This window comes from Zingiber officinale, chromosome 4B (genome assembly GCF_018446385.1).
Source record: "Zingiber officinale cultivar Zhangliang chromosome 4B, Zo_v1.1, whole genome shotgun sequence".
NCBI lineage: Eukaryota > Viridiplantae > Streptophyta > Magnoliopsida > Zingiberales > Zingiberaceae > Zingiber > Zingiber officinale.
In genome coordinates, this window is record NC_055993.1 from 55,566,351 (window position 1) to 55,586,439 (window position 20,089).

Genomic DNA, 20,089 nt, shown 5'->3' on the forward strand with positions numbered 1-20,089 from the left:
ACTTATTAGATTCACATGGGCCCGGTCACTAAGTAGAAACCAATACTGCTTAGTAATAATTAACGATTACTCAAGATTTACTTGAGTAAAATTTCTAAAAACTAAGGATGAAACCTTTAATAATTTTTGCAAATTAATAGAAAATGAAAAAGATACAAAAATTAAAAGACTTAGAAGTGATCATGGGAAAATTTGAAAATCATAAGTTTACCGAATTCTATCGAACTAATGGATATAATCATGAATTTTCATGTCCTAGAACTCCCTAATAAAATGGTCTAGTAGAACTAAAAAATAGAACATTACAATAAACTGCTAGAACCATGTTAAACGAATATAAGCTAAGTAACCAATTTTGGGCAGAAGCAATAAACATAACATGTTATATACAAAATAAAATATTAATTAATAAATTTTACAATAAAACCTCCTATGAAATATATTATAATAAAATTCCTAACTTAAATTATTTAAAAGTATTTGGGTGTAAAGTCGATATACCAAACACTAAAGACTATTTAGATAAATTTTCAGCAAAATCAACAACAAAAATCTTTTTAGGGTACTCCACAACCAATATAGCTTATAGAGTCTATAATAAACATACTCTAAAAGTTGAAACAACCAAAGTAATTTTTTATAAAGAAAATTTACCTAACTAAATCAGAACAGTAAAAATCGTCCATTTAAGCCACACGGCTAAAGATTTCATTCTCTGCCATATGACAAAGGGTTTACAATTAAGCATTGAAAGATCTAACTTCCGTGTTAAGTGTGCAAACGCAACTCCCTTAACAAGAGAAGCCCTTATGGGTCAGGAGAACTAAACACCAAGCATGGGAAGTTGAGATGGATTAACGAACCAACATCTAAAAGGAAAAGTCCAAATGGGTCAGCAAAACCAAACATTTGGCAAAGATAAGAAGCTCCAGGCAAAGTAAGTCTAGGAGAGGACCTTTTGGCGAAAAAGACGGTGAAGAAACATCTTATTTCTAAGACATAGGTAGTTTACAACTAAGTGTTGACCTGACCAAGAAATAAATAGGAGTTTCGAAGTCAAGTCAAAGACAATTTTGACTATCATAGTATCAATTATATGATACATATACTTATTGTGCTAACTTTGTGATGCAAAAATAAATTAAAATTTTCAATTAATCGAAAAAGATTTTTAGTCAACCACAATAATGAGGCAATCGGAAAATATAATCGGATGTCTCGATTAACACAAACTTGCTGACATGGCAAATGACGTGGCAATGTTGCTGATGTGGCATGAATAAATTCTCAACATGATGATGTTAGAGTGTATACTAAAAGCCTAGCTTTTTGTAAACATTTATTTTGAAATAAAGAATCAAATTGGTCAAAAATCTACATTTATACTAAGTGTAGTTGTTCAATTAATTAATATTGTAGATAACATTGTGTGTGGTGTCACAGGAGATAATGTTATCAGTTCTTTATAAATTATAAACAATTGCTCACGACTAAGATGGATAGGAACAAACCATTGGAATAGTCGTAGTGTAATTTGGTATTAGTTTATCTTGACTATAAAATTACACTAATACACTCAGAGTGTATTGAGCTGGACCATTTAAGGTAAGTCTTTTTATACTGACTGAATAAAAGAACAAGACCTTTGTTATTATGGAAGTGTGTGCTCTTAATCATGATATTATAACAAACACATATACTTAATATTCATTTCTTTGATTTATCAAAGGGTGCGATTTAGTTCGATAAATCAATAGGCCCGATAAGTTGGGAAATGGTATTATTTATATGGTGTGTTGTTGATTATAGAATGAAACTGTGTCCTAGTAATTTAGGTTGATAATGTCCCCAAGAGGAACTCATAAGGATTGTCATGTTAAACCCTGCAGGTGGACTTAGTCCGACACGACAATAAGGTTGAGTGGTACTACTCTTGGACTAAGATATTAATTAAAGAGAGTTGTCAGTAACTCATTTAATTAGTGGACATTCAATATCTTAAACACAGGGAGATTAACACACTCATGATAAGAAGGAGACCATATAGTAATATGGGATTGGTGCGGTAGTTCAATAATAGCATTTTAGTGGTATAAGTTATTATTGATGAACTCGAGTTGTGTGTTCGGGGCGAACACGGGAAGCTCAAGTTCATCGGGAGACCAAAACCAATTCCTCCTCTCGGTCCCTGTCATAGCCTCTTATTTATAAAATATTATACCCACCCATACCCACCTTCTTACCCACCTTAAGGTAGTCGGCCCTAGCTTGAACCCAAGTTTGGTGTGGTCGGCCACAATAAATTAAAAGGATTTTATTTTTTAAAATCTTTCTTATGTGGAAACCATGGTTTTAAAAGAGAGTTTAAAATTTAAATATTTCCTTTTATAGCTTTCTACAAAGGATTAAGAGAAAGGTTTGATATCTTTCCTTATTTGTAGTTAAAAGGAAAATTTTAATTTTTGATAAAACTTTCCTTTTTGTAACCATGTTCATGGTTTTAAAAGAGAGTTTTAAAATTATAAATCTTTCATTTTATAGCTTTCTACAAAATATTAAGAGAAAGGTTTGATATCTTTCCTTATTTGTAGTTAAAAGGAAGATTTTAATTTTTGATAAAACTTTCCTTTTATGAAACCATCCTCATGATTTTAAAAGAGAGTTTTAAAATTAAATCTTTCCTTTTATAGTTTCTACAAAAGATTAAGAAAAGATTTGATATCTTTCCTTATTTGTAGATTGAAAGGAAGATTTTAATTTTAGAAAAAACTTTCCTTTTTGTAAATCATCCACATGTTTTAATAGAGAGATTTTACTTTATAAAAGTTTCCTTTTATGACCAACCATGAAGGAAATTTTCAAAAGAGAAATTTTATTTAAAATTTCCGGAAATAAATTAGGAAGTTTTAATTTTGTGTTTAAAACTTTCCTTGTTTGGAGGGATTAAGGTGGTCGGTCATACATACTTTGAAAGAGAAATTTTATTAAACTTTCTTTTCATTGGCAAAGAGAATAAAGAAGTTTTAATAAAAAATTTCTTATTTGTCAAGACCAAGGAATATAAAAGAGAGGGTAGAGGTGCCTCACCTTATAACAATCTATCTTCTTTGGTTCCTCTCTTCCTTGGTTGGTGGCCGGCCCCTCTCTTCCTCTCCATCTCCTATTCTTCTTCCTTGGCCGGCGGTATCTTCATCTCAAGGGTTTTGGTTGGTGGCCGGATTTTGTTAGAGGAAGAAGGAGAGATAGGAGGCTTTGTTTCTAGCATCCCTTGGAGCTTGGTGGTGGTGGCCGGACCTCATCTTTTCTTGGAGATTTTGTGGTGGCCGAAACTTGCTTGGAGAAGAAGGAAGCTTGGGAGGATTCTCGTCTCGGTAGATCGTCGCTCACACGACGTCCGAGATAAGAAGAGGAATACGGCAGAAGATCGTGAAGTCTATAAGCTATAAAAGGTATAACTAGTTATTAGTTTCCGCATCATAACTAGTTTATCTTTTTGTTTAGATCTTAAAATACCAAACACAAGAGGCTAGTAATTCTAGGTTTCGAATTTGTGATTCGAGTTTGTGTTCTTTTGTTTTTTTTTCGATCTTGTGATTCGATTGTTCCTTTTGGTTAAACCTAGGGTTACTATAAGGAAATTAAATATTAAATTTCGTTGAAAGGCTTTGTCTAGGAAGTGGTGGATGCTCCCATACCCAAGAAGGCCTAGTGCCTCGCCATGTTTAACTTGGAAGCCAATCTCTGAAATTAATATTTAATTGAATTTGTAACATGGGTGGATTTGGATCAATAATGTTAAGTATCATTTGCGATCCAAATCTAAACCTCTAAGAACAGATAAGTTAAATTTGGAATCAATAATATTAAGTTTCACTTGCAATTCCTAATTTAATTTCTAAAGAACACAATAGGTTGTTAGGAATGGTTCAGGACTTGTACAAAAATTTTGTACAAGGGAACCGGTACGATATTCCGAGTATCAACCAACAGATGATATGGCAGTAGATAAGGCTCAAAAAGCTGGCATGGCAAGGAGATAAGTCTTAAGATATTGACGTGCAAGAGATAAGTGTCGGAATGCTAACTTGGCAGCTAGCGTGGAGGAATATTAGTTTCAAAGTGCTGATATGGCAAGAGATAAGTCTCGGATTGCTAACATGGCAACAGATGTGGAGAAAGATAAGTTTTAGATTGTTGATGTGGCCGAAGTAAGCTACGGTTTGCTAAAGTGGTTGGTGATCAAACGACCAAAAGTTTGTCTATGAGACTTATTAGATCCGATCAGCAAAATGAACTGAAACGGAAAAGTTGGCATAGTCAATAGTGGTAAATTTTTTATAGCGATCCACCTAATGGATCATTAGGACCTTATTTATCCGCAGCATATTTTACTTTAATTCTAAAAGATAAAATAAGTTTTTAAAAGCACTATTCACCACCACCCCCTCTAGCGCACATAACGGCCCTACAAAAACTTCTTTGGAAAGATGATAACATTAGTAGTTGAAGAATACCTTACAGATACATATTATAACACCCTTGGATTAGTTTCCCTATGTTTTGACTGCACATTAACAAATGGCAGACACCCATATATTCAAGGGACGAGATCTTTTGTGATGTGTATGTTTGGATAGAATGTTGAGAGTATTTTCATTGAACTCTTAAACTAAGGATGGAAAATGATTTATAATATAAACAGTAGCCAGAAATGCTTCCCCGAAAACAAGATTTGCATAGCTTTTCTAGAATAAAAGGACTCAAGTTGACAATAGAAGAAGACAAGTTTTTTTCTTTATATAACCATGTTTTATTATGGTGTACACAAGATGACTCAAGTACTATCCCTTCTTTTTGATAATGAGTTAAGACCTAATTAAAATAATCCCTAGTATTATCTGTTTAAACCCTTTTGACAAAGACCCTAAATAGGTCACGGAACAAAAAATTGGGAGAAATTAAGAGAACATTAGTAACATCAGATTTATTTAAGTAATCAAGTAACAACACAAGTACAATCATTAATGATTAACACAAACCATTTTATCCAGAAACATTAGTGTAAAAGAACCCAAATCACTGTGAATGAGATAAAATGGAAAATGACTTGTATTACTTAATGGAAAAGGCACATGTGTAATTAGCATGTTTACACAGTAATGTTTGATTGACCCAACATTTCAAAATAGTAGAACTCATTCCTTTCTTTAGTCCAATCATCTTTCCTGAATCCTTATTCTGAAATTCACAATAACAATAACTAATAACTATGATAAATAATCCCATTGCAACATAAATCTCTAGTAAATTTTTGGATAGAGATAAGGTCTACGCATAATCAGAGTATGAACATTTCTTAAGATCAATAATGGACTTATTTTAACATCTTCTAAATCTGCTACAGTATTCCATAAGTTGTGGATATTTTCTTATTAGAGAGGGAATATGTGGAAAAGACACTTAGTGAGTGGATCATATAAACGCTAGCTTTTGAATGCTTGATCCAAATGAAAAAAGTTATATAATCCAATGGAGGATGGAAGCAATCCAAAATGCACCAATGAATAAATGTCTCAAGTTTCTCAACCTCTTCATGGTGAATCCACCTGACTCCTTTGGTGCTATTTTATTTTGTTGTGTATGTCATATGCATCGAACTATTAATACTTATCTATTCTCTTTTAGGTCTCCACTATTGGTTGGGAGCTTTTCCATGAAGCTTTCAACTCCATTTACAAGTATGACATGTCTTTTTACAATAGTTGCATCATAAACTATCACGATCAAGAGCTTTTAACAGTGCAGTAGTAGTTGTTTCTACAATTTCTAATATTTTTATAAGTCAAAACTTACAGAAATATTGGTGAGAGAGACAGGGAAAATCAGCAATGAAAGCCGAGCAATAGGAAAAAAAAATCCAGTTATAAAGACAGGTAATAGGGAAAAAATGGCAATGATGGTCGATCAAGAGCAAAAAATGTATGGTGAAAATGAGAGAAAAGTGGGAAGCTTACTCGCAACAATAGCAAGAAAGGACTGTCAATGCTGATCAACAAGGGAAGAGGAGGCTAGGGTTAGTAGTCCTTCAATGGTTGTGATAGAAGAAATGGCTAGAATTTGAAGTGATGAATAGGGTTTGAAGAGAAGGGTAGGGTTTGGTTTGATACCATGTTGGAAATTGAAAATTGTCAAATACATGGGATCTTAACCTCTTTTATAGATTAGATTTTTCTAATAAAAAAATCCTAACTCTAACAGCATGTTTTCCCACATAATTGACACTGTAGGAAAAGAACTAAGATGCAAAGTGACTCTTGCTCAAAATGAAAACTATGGTGCATGAAGAAGCTACCTAGTGTAGATTAAACACCTATAATATTTTTCAAAGTCATCAGCTTGTGTTGACAAAGTAGAAGGTTAAAAAAAATCTGAAGTTCATACATAAATTATCTTTTAGAAAAACTTAGTGCCAATAAAAAACCATACCTAGTCAAAGCTAATGTCACATTTCTCAGAAGTGGGAAAACATGCTCAAAGCTTGGCAGTGTAGAAGATTGACATCTGAAGACATGGAATTTGTATGAAATAGGCAATATTGGCTTGTATATCTGGTATGAAACATGACCATCCCATACATCTTGTCGCTGCATGAAAATGATATGGAGATATTGGAAAAGACTTTGAACATTTAGAACTAAGTGTTTCTTGGAGTACAAAAACTTATATTTCCCAAATGAGAAAATTTTCAAAAGCACACATCATGAGTCGCAGTGGCCACTGGGCCCGCACAATGCCTGAGGCCTCAGGACTTGTCAGTGTCGGTCGGTAGGAGGAACGAAATGTTTCACCCCTACCGGGTAGCACAAGATTTAAATCGTGGAGTGTACCCTCCTAGCTACCTTAACCAGAACAAGGATACTTCTTTCCATAAGTTCAGTAGCCAAAGCTACAAGAAATACAAAATGATTCAGCCATGCCCCAAACTACCAACACCTGATTAACCTATAGATGACTAGTTGAACTCAGCTTGATTCAGAAAGAATGATTAATAAAAACTTTCCATGACCTACTTTAGAACTTGTTGGGAGTAAGGATGAGACTTTTCTTTCTATGATTTCCCTACCTATACTGAAACCCAAAAAGCAAACTAGAACCACCACGGTATCCTTAATAGAATGAGGAACAAAAAATTATGACTAAACCATTGGTGTTCAATTAAAAGCTATCTAAAAGTGAATTCATACATCTCAGTGTGAGGTCTATGGTTGCTTGTCAAAAGTAGGTCTTCTTTTCTTTAATTTAGTTTCAGGAATATTCCCTAATTTTATTAGTTCTATAGAAATATGTTTTGCTATGTAGCTTATTCATATGACAAAGAACTTCATTAAAACTCACATTGTTGCATTCAAGGGCATTTCATAGAATTATTTTGCATTTGTTAATGATATTTTAAATCTTATTATTTTGTTTGATGAGACACACAAAAGAATAAATATTAGTTAATATATTTTTCAAGAAAAAAGAACACTAGGTCACGTATAAAAATGAGAATAATAAGTCATAAATTGACTTTCTAATAATTAGGAAGAAGCATTGAAAGATTTATAAAGATTGTAAGATAATCCTGAAAATATATTAATTAACCAACATACGTTAATAGTATTTGATATGCGTCTTAAATAGAAGAAAAATATGCACGACTCCTAGAATTAAATGGTAGAAGTTAAGTAGAGGGTAGAAGTATAGGTATTAGGAGAAACACCTAGCGACTCGAATACGACATGAGATAAAATTACACTAAAATTAAAAATAATAGTCAAGAGTGTACTCAGTAAGTCAAAAGGGGTGCACTAAGTAAAAGATCTTGGTGATATAGAAGTAAGTAAAGGAAAAATGAATAACCTATACACTTAGCCAAAAAAGACAAGAAAGAGTGAATAAACCTAAGAATGAAACTTTTGAATGCTTATATCGTCAACTGGATATAAAAGAAGGGAGAAAAGAATAGCTAAAATGAGCGAGAGGAAGACAAGAGATATATCCAAATAAGATGCATTAAACATGAATGCAATAGGGTATTATTGAATGATGAGGAGATAAAAGAGCATGGAATTGGTAGTTTTATTAACTTTTCAATGAAGGTTTAAGTAACCAATTTAGCTTAGATAATTTAAGTAGGTCAAAAAAATATAGAAATTTAAATTTTTATCATAAAATTCAAATTTTATAACATGATTTAAAATTTTGAATCATATCGATGTTTCGATTTATGATTAAAACGATACGATCGTATCATGTCGTGTCAATGTCGTTACGGTACTTTTTTACATATAAGATATATTAATTAAAAATATTATTATAATATTTGATTACTATAAATACTTATTATGCTAAAATAATATTTAAAAAAATAAAATTGAGTAAAAATTAATTTAGAATTAACTAAAGTATAGACATAATGATTAGGACCAAATAAGTTTAACTTAAATTGAATTTAATTTATTTTCATCGATTTGAGGAAATTTTTTCCTATGTATTTAAAAAGAAAAGGAATAATAAAAAAAATTAAAAAGATTTATTATATATTTAAAGATAAAAAAAATTAAAATATTAGGAAGAAGAAAGAAAGAATTAAAAAGGAAAAGAATTAAACAACAAAAAAATTAATAGTTAAAAAATTAAAACAAAAAAACATAAAGTAAAGAAATTTAAATTGAAAAAAAAATACAGCTACACGCGGCCACCATGGTATTTCACAAGGTGTCTAAGTGGTTGTGCGACAACAAGCCTCACGCGACGTGTTCGCGCGAGGTGTCAGCGTGACCGTGAGCCTCATATAAGGAGTCCACATAGCCACATGGCCTCGCGCACGGTGTGTCAATGCCACCGCCATGCCGATCAATGAGCAAAACATAATGTTTCACCCATGTTGCCCAATATAACACGAGAATTTAAACCATACTTCAGAAGTAGATCAAGCTTTAAATGGGATGCAAAATGAAAAAGTAATTGAGCCGATGATATTCCAATAGAGATATAAAAGCAAGGTATTGAATGGCTTATAAAATTTTTCAATTTGATATTAAAAAAAATATCTAATGAGGATAAGCACTCTAGTTCCTATATATAATAAAAATAAAAGAGACGTATAAAATTATGTAAACTATAGGGGTATTAAATCAATAAGTCATACCATCAAATCTTGGGAACGAATAACAAAAACAAACTAAGGAGACCACGAAAACGAAAAATCAATTTAGATTATGTCTAGAAGGCCAACAATAGTTTTTATACACCTTCTAAAATAACTAATTGGAAAATATCATGAACAGAAGTAAGATTTACATATGTTATTCATTAACCTAGAAAAAGTTTATAATAGAATCTAAAGGAGAATTCTAGAAAAGAGAGGTATTAGCATAGAGACAGAGTATATTGGGATATGTATGAGGATACAATAACAAGAGTGAAGCCTTAGACGCACTAACGACGTATTTCCCATAATATAGGGTTATATTAAGAATCAGCTCTAAGTCCTTATATTTTTACATTAACCAAGACACGATACTGTTGTGTATATTTTTTTCAAATGATATTGTTTTGGTAAATGAGACACGTGAAAGAGTAAATGCTAAACTCGAAGCTTGACAGAAATGGAAGTGAAAGATAAAAGATGACGAGTTACGTATAATTGAGAAGTTTAAGTATTTAGGATAATTTTTTTTTTGTAAAAGGATGGAAAAATTGAGAGAAATGTCTTTATAAAATATAAGCAGAATGGTTGAAATAGAAAAGAGTATCCGGTGTTCTATATGATTGTAAAGTACAAGTAAAACTTAAAGTGAAATTCTACAAAACGGTGATTAGACCTGCTATGTAATATGAAGTTGAATGGGGTTATGACTCCACCACGAGCAAAAAATGAGAATTGATGAGGATGTTAAGATGGATGTGTTAACATATGAGAATGGACAGGAAATAATAAGACATTAGAGAGAAAGTTAGGATTTCACCTATCGAGGGAAAACTAGAGAGATACGTTTAAGATGGTGCGGATATGTACTTAAACTAATAAATGCTCTACTTAGGCAATATAAAACTATGGCAAATATACACATCAAACAAGGAAGAGGAAAAAAAACTTGGTTGGCAATAATAAAATAAAATAAAATTTATTTACATATAGTTGATGATATAATAAGGGATACAATGACGTAAAAGGATCTATATGGGAAACCCCACCTAGTGGGATAAGACTTGGTTGGTGTCATTGTATTAAAGAATTCAAACTTCATAAGTGGAACATATATTAAATGGGATACAAAATAGAAAAGCAATTGGATTATGAAAGTGTTTGGAAAAGGAGGGTATTAATGGATTAGGAAGTTATTTAAAAAATAAGAAAATGTCTAGCCAGGTAAGTACTCTAGTCCCTATATTACTAATAAAAAAACAAAGTATAAAATTGTGTGAATTACATAGGCATTAAGCTAACAAACTATACCATGAACTTTGGGAAAGAATGGTAGAAAAAAAATTAACGATACAAAAGTGACTAAAATCAATTTAGATTAATAATATTAGGGAAAAACAAGAATTACACATGGTATTCATTGTGTTAGTTAGAGCCCTAGAGCCAATCATTTGATGATTGTATGGACTCATGTATATCATATTCTTGTATATTAATAAAGGCATTGGTTTTTGGTTATTATGCTTATTTGTATTAGTGTCAGATAAAATAAGTATAATAACGTCCTTGAGTAGAACGTTCATATCTATATCAATCGATTAGTTGAATCGATAGTGAGATGATATAGGGAACACTACTCTAAATCATTCCTAGTCGAGTATTAACATTCAGGGACAATGTTAATAAGACTAGCGTGTAGGTCGACTCGATGACTTGATCTCATGAGTCGTGGATATAGAGATATCGGTGACACGTGGGTGTCGTTAGAGAATGTATCTTGAATGACCATGAGAAAGTATCGTGGATCGTTATATGAGTGTCATATACTTTCTCGTGTGGTATTAGTATGACTATTAGTCCTTGACCTGAAGTCACCATGGATCCCTACGTAAGGAGTTATGTACTTTAGTTTAGTCAAACGTCACCCGGGTGGGTATAAAGGCGATTCTTGGGTATATAACAAATTATGCGAGAGGGATGTGGTGATGTAGATGGGATCTATCCCTCTATGTACTGGAGAGACATCGATATTCTTGATAGAGTGAGACCACGAAGTGTATGGCCATACAAATGAGTCGATATGAGATATTGAGCTCGTTTGATTGAGTGAATCTACTCGGGTTGAATTTAGATTGGTCGGGAGGATGACGATGCATGCCTCGTATTGATCGATCTAGATGTCAGGATGAAGGGCACTTGTCGTATATTGTGAGGGTCGCGATTAGTAGTCGAGGTGATGTTGGATCTCGACATTTCTTGTAACTTGGGTAGATGATGTATTGCTAGATGCCTTTGCTTATGTTTCTAAAAGGGTTTAGAAACATTGCCAACGTTACAAGAACCTATTGGGTCACACACGAAGAACAAGTGGATGGAGATTAGGTTCATATGATGAACCAATTGGATTGGGTTCATATGATGAACCAATTGGATTCAAATTAGACTTATTGAGTTAGACTCAATTAGATTCAATTGTTGAATGAGTCTAATTTAGATTTGATTCATTGAGTCAATTTATATTAATGAATTGAGATTTATTAAATTAAAATTGACTTGAATCAAAGGTTGGATTTAACTCAACAAGGAAGAAAATTGGTCAATTTTGACTTGACCAAATGGAAGTTGAAACATCAAGTTTGACTTGATGTATTGCCACATCATGAAGGTTGACTCATCCTACATGGCATGACTAACCTTGCCACATCATTTCCACCTCATAATGGTGTGCCACCTCATGGAGGTTACACATCTTATACCAATTAATGTGGCCGGCCCACATTAAATGAGGGGAGTTAATGTGTGTGGAGGTTTTTATGGTGTGGCAATTATGTGTGATTAATATCATCTTCTTCCTTGAGTCTTTCTTCCTCCCTCTCTTGCTGTGGTCGTGGGTTTCATGGAGGAGAAGATGGTTGAGTTGATTCCAAGAACAAAGGAAGAGTGAAGGTCACAAAAGGAAGGATACTACTAGTGAGTGTATAAGTTTTCTTTTGTATCTTCTTCTTTTCTTCCTTTCCAATCCCATTCGAGAGCTCTAGAAAGTGCTAGCACACTTGGGGCTCTCTTCTCCATCCTTTGAGTGTGGGAGACACTCCTTGTTCGTGTGGATATCATTAGAGGAGTGTCTACGTTGACACTCTCGAGATCCGGCGTACCGTTGGACGAGCGGGATTTGCGAGGGCACGCATCGAAGGTAAAATGGTTTTTCCCTTCCTAGATCTACTGTAGATCGTGTTTTAAACTCGTACATGTGTTTTCGAAAATTTTTCTTTGCACGAGATCCGTGGCTTGGGCGATTCGGGGTTTTCGCGGCCCGAAAAACCCAACAGTGGTATCAGAGCCACGTGCAAGGCTTGTACGAGTTTTAATTTTTGGTTTTTTGAAAACTAAAGTTTCTGTAATTTTCTGTAAAATTATGTTTTTATAGTTTTTATTAGTAATTTTTCCGTAGAAGCGAAGCACAAGTGTCTCGGCACTTGTAGGCTTCGGCTACCGGAAAGATTTTTCCAAAACGGCTTCGTTTTGCCCCAAATCCATTTGGGACAGCGAGCTTGGGTGCCATTAGATCGCAAAGGAGCAACTCACGATGGTTAGATCGTGGGTAGGGGTACTGCCCCTAACCCCGCAAGGGGATTTGCTCCGCGATTGCACCCGAAATCGCTAAAAACGAACCCGCCGGGAAGATTTTTCCGAAACGGCAATGTCTCGGCCCAAATCGTTTTGGGACAGCGGGTTTAGGCGCTGTTGGATCGCAAAGGAACCCTCACGATGGTTAGATCGTGGGTAGGGGCGAAGCCCCTGGGCCCCGCAAGGGGATCCGTTCCGCGATTGCGCCCGAAACCGCTAAACGGGTCCGCCGGGAAATTTTACTTGTAAAAATTGTAAAAATTATTTTTAAAATTATAGAAAATTATGAAAATATATAATTTTGAATTATATATTAATTTTGTGATAGTCATGGCCCAAAAACCCAATATGATTGGTTGTGTTGTAATTCATAATACGGCCTGCGTGCCGTTATGTGTTTGCGCGTGTTGTATGTTTTTATTTATTCGCGACCTGCGCGTCGTGCCTTCTTTTATATTCTTGTTGTAAATTAGATTTAGACTCGAATGTAACTCGAGTTTCAAATTGTAATGTACAAATTGGAGCGGTGGAGGGTCCACACGAGACGGAGTTCCGAGGCGGGCACGAGCAACACAAGGTGGTCAAAGGGAGGAGCTTGGAGAAGCTGTTGACCCTAGGTTGACCATTCGATCTTCTCATTGGCTTGAGAAGATCGTAGTAGGGCCATGACTAAATCACAAATAGATTAATTAATTAATTGTTATGTATTTGATGCATGTTTAATAATTAATTAATTAATTAGTGCCTTGACGATTAGATTAGATCTAAGTCGTGCACATGATGCACCCTTGCGATTAGATTAGATCTAAGTCGTGCACAAGATGCATCCTTCTCGATTAGATTAGATCTAGATCGAACCAACTCTAAAATGCCTAACTGATACCTATCACTACCTCGATCGCGTGTATTGTTGAATGCGCGGCGAGGCGAATACGTATTATCTTGGTAAGATGCGGAGGGACAATCTTGGTCCCGCTATCAATGCGTAGGTGAATATAAACTCGATTAGATTGAGTATTCCTGTTACTCGGTTGGATCGAGTCGACTATAGGTATTATTCAACGGTTGGAAAGATAGATCAAAATCACATCTATATTAACTCTCGGTATTAGCCAAAGCTAACTCGAGTTTTAATATAAATCGGATATTGATTTTATAAACAAGAGTTGCGTAGAGATGTAATTGGTAATCGTTACCTACCGATTATACTAAGCCTTGGGCGTGAAAGCTAACTCGAGGTTAGTATGATGTGGATCTTGTCCCACAAGAATTATAGAATTCGGTGGGAGCGTCGTTTAATTAAAGGCCTAATTAAATGATTTTAAAAGAATATGATATTTATTTCGCAAATTTTCCGTTGTAGATAACCATGTCGAACATTTTCTCCTGCGATCATCTTTAAGAAGACAAGCTCAACGGAGCAAATTTCACTGATCGGGAACACGAGAATAGTTCTCACTCGGGGCGTGGCATGCGTTGGGCGAGCCCGTTCAGGGCTCCTCCTACCACCGCCACGCAGCCAGAGATGCTTGAAGCATCGAGATGGCGCGTTAGATGTGTCTGTCTTATGCTCGCGACCATGAACTACGAGCTTGAAGCGGCATGAGTTGATGGGTGCTTATGATATGGTTGAACATCTTTGTCACCTATATCGAGGACAAGGCATTGGAAGAGGAACTCCAAAGAGTACCGGAAGATCTTAAGAAGAGAAATAAGATTTCTACTTGAAATAGAAGTCAACCTCTCTATTTCTTCATCGTGGGTATTAGATCTGGGATGTGCTTCGCACATTTGTAATGTCTGTTGAGGAATAGCGAGCGTTGACGAAGGTGAGATAGACCTACGGTGGCGATGGAGCACGAGTTCTTCTTTGTAGGAACTTATCATCTATCTCGCCCTCAGGGCTGTACTAGAATTAGGCGATTGTTGTTATGTGCTGCCTTGACAAAGAACATAATATCGGTTTCTTGTTTGGACAAGAGAGGATACTCGTTTATAATAAAGAACGAAAGGTTGTTAAGTCTTTTAAGCGATATGTTACATTGAGTGCACCTCGATAAGCGGACTCTACGTTCTGACTGAGAGCCCTATCTATAGCGTAAATACCAAGAGGTTGAGTCGAATGGCATGACGAACCAAACATACCTTTAATCGCTTGGAGTCGTATAAATGACAATGACATCGACTCCGTAAGGATGGTTTCTTTGGACTCGTTTGATTTTGAATCATATGAGATTTGAGTCGTGCCTACGGTAAGACGAGACTCCCTTTAGTGGGCGGTGAGAGGCGGTGATTTGTTGGGACTCATACGTAGTGATGTATGTGGCCCTTTGATATCTATAGGCGGTTATAGGTACTTCATCACGTTTCTTGATGATTTCGGTAGATACGGTTATGTGTACTTGATGACACGTAAGTCGGAATCCTTTGAAAAGTTGAAAGAATTCAAGAATAAAGTACAGAACCGACTTGGCAAGTATTAAGATACTTGATCCGATCGAGGTGGAGAATACCTTAGCCGTGAGTTTCGTGACTACCTAGGTGAGTGTGGGATTTTATCTCGACTCACTCCTCCCGGAACACCACGGTGGAATGGTGTATCGAGCGGAGGAATCGTACCTTATTAGATATGGTGCGATCCATGATGAGTCACATAGATCTTAGAGCGTATCATGGGGATATGCTCTGAACACGGCAGCGTTCTCAGCGAGTTCCATAGGCGTGATAAAGACACCATATAGCGTATGGTGGGAAGATGCTCGGTGTCTTTCACGAGGATTTGGGGTTGTGAGGCTTACGACGTCAAGTCTCAGACAAAATAGACCCAAATCCGACAAGTGTTATTCGTTGGATATCCCAAGGAAACTAAGGGATATTACTTTACGTTCCCAGAAGGTAGTTGTGGCAAAGGCGGGGGTCTTTCTAGAAAGGGACTTTGTTTACAGAATAGTGGGAGCGCGTTCGATCTTGAAGAAGTTGAAGATGAGCAATAATGCCTCGATGGAAATTGAGCTGGAACCACAAAGTGTTGTGGATGATGTTGTTCCATGAGGAGTTGAGGAGCAACAACCGGTTCAGTAGGCATTCCTCTTGGCAGTGCGATAGGGTGCGTCGTCAGCTGAGAGATACTCGTTTCTCTTATGCGGCGTGATGATGTTGTGCTCATAGAGGATGAGCCTACCACTGTCAGGAAGCTGTGATGAGACCGGTTCGAGTAAAGCAGCGTTCTCGGGGCTGGAATCTTCGATTCGATGATGCGATCAAACAGTTTGGTTTCAAGAGCGAAGATGAGCCTTGTGTCTGAAGGTTGTAAGCATAGTTGTCTTCCTCGTATTGTATGTGGATGACGTATTACTCGTTGGGAAGGACATCCACATGCTTGATCTGTCGAGACGACTAGGGAGTTGCTTCTCGATGAAGGACTTAGGTGAGGCGTCCGTATTCTAGGAAGATCTATAGAGATAGATCTAAGAGATTGCTTGGCTGAAGTCGAGTGCATCATCGTTGAGGCACTCCTTGGTTTGCCGTAACTCGAAGGTTTACATCGATGTCGCGTGGCGTGAGTCTTTCAAGACTCGAGGTCCCTCTTACAGAGAGGAGAGAGATCGGATCCCTTATGCCTCGGCCGTGGGATCGATCGTATACGTCGTCTTATGTACTTGACACGATGTCTCGTATGCTTTGAGTATGACGAGCGATACCGATCGATCGGTGAAAGTCATGGATAGCGGTCAAGAATATTCTTAAGTACTTAAGAAGGACTAAAGAATATTTCTTGATATATGGAGGCGATGATGAGCTAGTTGTAAAGAGTTACGTGATACTAGCTTCCAGACCGAGCAGGATGATTAAAAATCGCGATCGAGGTTCGTGTTTTGCTTGAATGGTAGTCTATGAGTGGCGGAGTTCATTCTGACGTTCCATCTCGTTCGAGAGATTATCGATAGAGGAGATGTGAAGATTTCAGAGTATCTATAGAGGCTAACATCGCGGATCCCTTGACGAGGCTTTGGCGGAGGAAGCGTGATGGTCGCTGGGTCATTGGGCCTTGAGGCTATCTTGATTGGCTTAGTCTTGTGGGAGATTGTTAGTTAGAGCCATAGGCCAATCGTTTGATGATTGTATGGACTCGTGTATATCGTATTCTTGTATATTAATAAAGGCGTTGGTTTTTGGTTATTATGCTTATTTGTATTGGTGTCGGATAAAATAAGTATAATAGCGTCCTTGAGTAAACGGTTCATATCTATATCGATCGATTAGTTGAATCGATGGTGAGATGATATAGGGAACACTACTCTAAATCGTTCCTAGTCGGTATTAACATTCGGGACGATGTTAATGATAAGACTAGCGTGTAGGTCGACTCGATGACTTGATCTCATGAGTCGTGGATATAGAGATATCGGTGACACGTGGGTGTCGTTAGAGAATGTATCTTGAATGACCTGAGAAAGTATCGTGGATCGTTATATGAGTGTCGTATACTTTCTGTGGGTATTAGTATGACTATTAGTCCTTAGACATGAAGTCACCTGGATCCCTACATAAGGGGTTATGTACTTTAGTTTAGTCAAACGTCACCCGTACTATAAAGGCGATTCTGGGTATATAACAAATTATGCAGAGGGATGTGAGTGATGTAGATGGGATCATCCTCCTATGATGGGAGAGACATCGATATTCTTGATAGAGTGAGACCACGAAGTGTATGGCCCCCAAATGAGTCGATATGAGATATTGAGCTCGTTTGATTGAGTGAGTCTACTCGGGTTCAAGATTTAGATTGGTCGAGGATGACACGCCTCGTATTGATCGATCAGATGTACAGGATAGAAGGGCACTTGTCGTATATTGTGAGGTCGCGATTAGTAGTCGCGGTGATGTTGGATCTCGGCATTTCTTGTAACTTGGGTATGATGATGTATTGCTCGTTGCTTATGTTTAAAGGGTTTAGAAACATTGCCAACGTTACAAGAACCTATTGGGTCACACACAAAGAACAAGTGGATGGAGATTAGGTTCATATGATGAACCAATTGGATTGGGTTCATATGATGAACCAATTGGATTCAAATTAGACTTATTGAGTTAGACTCAATTAGATTCAATTGTTGAATGAGTCTAATTTAGATTTGATTCATTGAGTCAATTTATATTAATGAATTGAGATTTATTAAATTAAAATTGACTTGAATCAAAGGTTGGATTTAACTCAACAAGGAAGAAAATTGGTCAATTTTGACTTGACCAAATGGAAGTTGAAACATCAAGTTTGACTTGATGTATTGCCACATCATGAAGGTTGACTCATCCTACATGGCATGACTAACCTTGCCACATCATTTCCACCTCATAATGGTGTGCCACCTCATGGAGGTTACACATCTTATACCAATTAATGTGGCCGGCCCACATTAAATGAGGGGAGTTAATGTGTGTGGAGGTTTTTATGGTGTGGCAATTATGTGTGATTAATGTAATCTTCTTCCTTGAGTCTTTCTTCCTCCCTCTCTTGCTGTGGTCGTGGGTTTCATGGAGGAGAAGATGGTTGAGTTGATTCCAAGAACAAAGGAAGAGTGAAGGTCACAAAAGGAAGGATACTACTAGTGAGTGTATAAGTTTTTCTTTTGTATCTTCTTCTTTTCTTCCTTTCCAATCCCATTCGAGAGCTCTAGAAAGTGCTAGCACACTTGGGGCTCTCTTCTCCATCCTTTGAGTGTGGGAGACACTCCTTGTTCGTGTGGATATCATTAGAGGAGTGTCTACGTTGACACTCTCGAGATCCGGCGTACCGTTGGACGAGCGGGATTTGCGAGGGCACGCATCGAAGGTAAAATGGTTTTTCCCTTCCTAGATCTACTGTAGATCGTGTTTTAAACTCGTACATGTGTTTTCGAAAATTTTTCCTTGCACGAGATCCGTGGCTTGGGCGATTCGGGGTTTCCGCGACGCGAAAAGCGGTTTTCGCGGCCCGAAAAACCCAACACATTGACCTAGTAAAAACTTAATGATAGAGTTCCGAGAGAAATTATATAGAGAATTGTAGAAAAAAAAATGTGCTAACGTAGATATATTGAAACAAGCAAGGGATGTATGGGGATGTAATGACAAGAGTGAAAACTGCCAACGGATTAATTGAAATGTTTCTTATATAAATAGGTTACATCAAGGATCAACTCTAAATCTATATCTTTTTACACTAGTCATTAATGAATCATTGGACACATTCAAGATAAATTATCATAATGCAAGTTGTTTGCAGATGATATTGTTTTGGTCGATAAAACACTTGATGATGTAAATGCTAAGCTCAAATCTTAGCGAGAGACATTGGAAGTAAAAGATTTTAGGCTTAGTAAAGTAAAGAGAAAATATATCGAAATTAAATTGAGTAGTATTAGATATAGCAAGGCAAATGTTAAGTTAAAAGATGGCGAGTTACAAAAGTATATCGTATGTCTACACAGCCTCTGTAAATATCTAAGATTATTTTTGCAAAATGATAGAGGAGTTGATAAAGATGTCTTATAGAGTATACAAATAGAATGGTTTATAAAACGATAGTTAAACTTGCTACGTTATATAGAGTTGAATGTTGGGCTATGAAATGAGTGCATGAGCAAAAGATGAAAGTCGCAGAGATAAGGATGTTAAAATGGATGTGTGGACATATGAGGAATAAGAAACGAGAATATTTGAGAGAAAATTTAAGTTGTGCCTATTAAGGAAAAACTCCAACAGATACATTTAAAATTATATGGACATTTAAGTTGCGTATAATAAATGCCCCGTTAGATAATGTAAGATCATAATACACACATTAATAAATGAAGAGGAAGACTAAAAGGACTTAATTAACAATGATAAATATAGATGATCGTATCATAGGGGATCGAACCAATAACGTAGGAAGATCTACATAGCCAACCTCACATAGTGAAATAAAAGCTTAGTGGTGGTTGTTATTATTGCAACAAAAAAAAGCATCCATTTTCAAACCTTGTTAGCAATTAATGCACTTTTGTTTTAAACTTAGATATCAAATGATCCTTACATGTTCTATGTAGTATAATTTAATCTACTCATTTGTTGATTGAAAACCCTAATATGTTAAGAATCAGTTTATTGTGAATACAATATAATTAATCTTACAAATCTCGGTAGTATTGTTTTGGATATGACTACAAATCAAGAATGAAAGCCTTGGGTTAATCAAGAATGAAAATAAAAAAGGGTTTATCTATAGGGTGATTATTTATAGGCTTA

General features: G+C 36.0%; 1 protein-coding gene across 3 annotated transcripts in view; it reads right to left on the reverse strand.

Moving 5' to 3' along the window:
• LOC121975074 (mechanosensitive ion channel protein 2, chloroplastic-like) overlaps positions 1-20,089 on the reverse strand; it is a 62,861-nt gene that overhangs the window by 39,781 nt on the left and 2,991 nt on the right. For 2 of the 3 annotated variants that reach the window (XM_042526449.1, XM_042526450.1), the window contains exon 4: positions 6,487-6,644. The exons of the other annotated variant lie outside the window; for it this stretch is intronic. In XM_042526449.1, the coding sequence (XP_042382383.1) occupies positions 6,487-6,644 (158 nt within the window). The remainder of the gene's footprint in view (positions 1-6,486; positions 6,645-20,089) is intronic. 3 annotated transcript variants of the gene reach the window in all.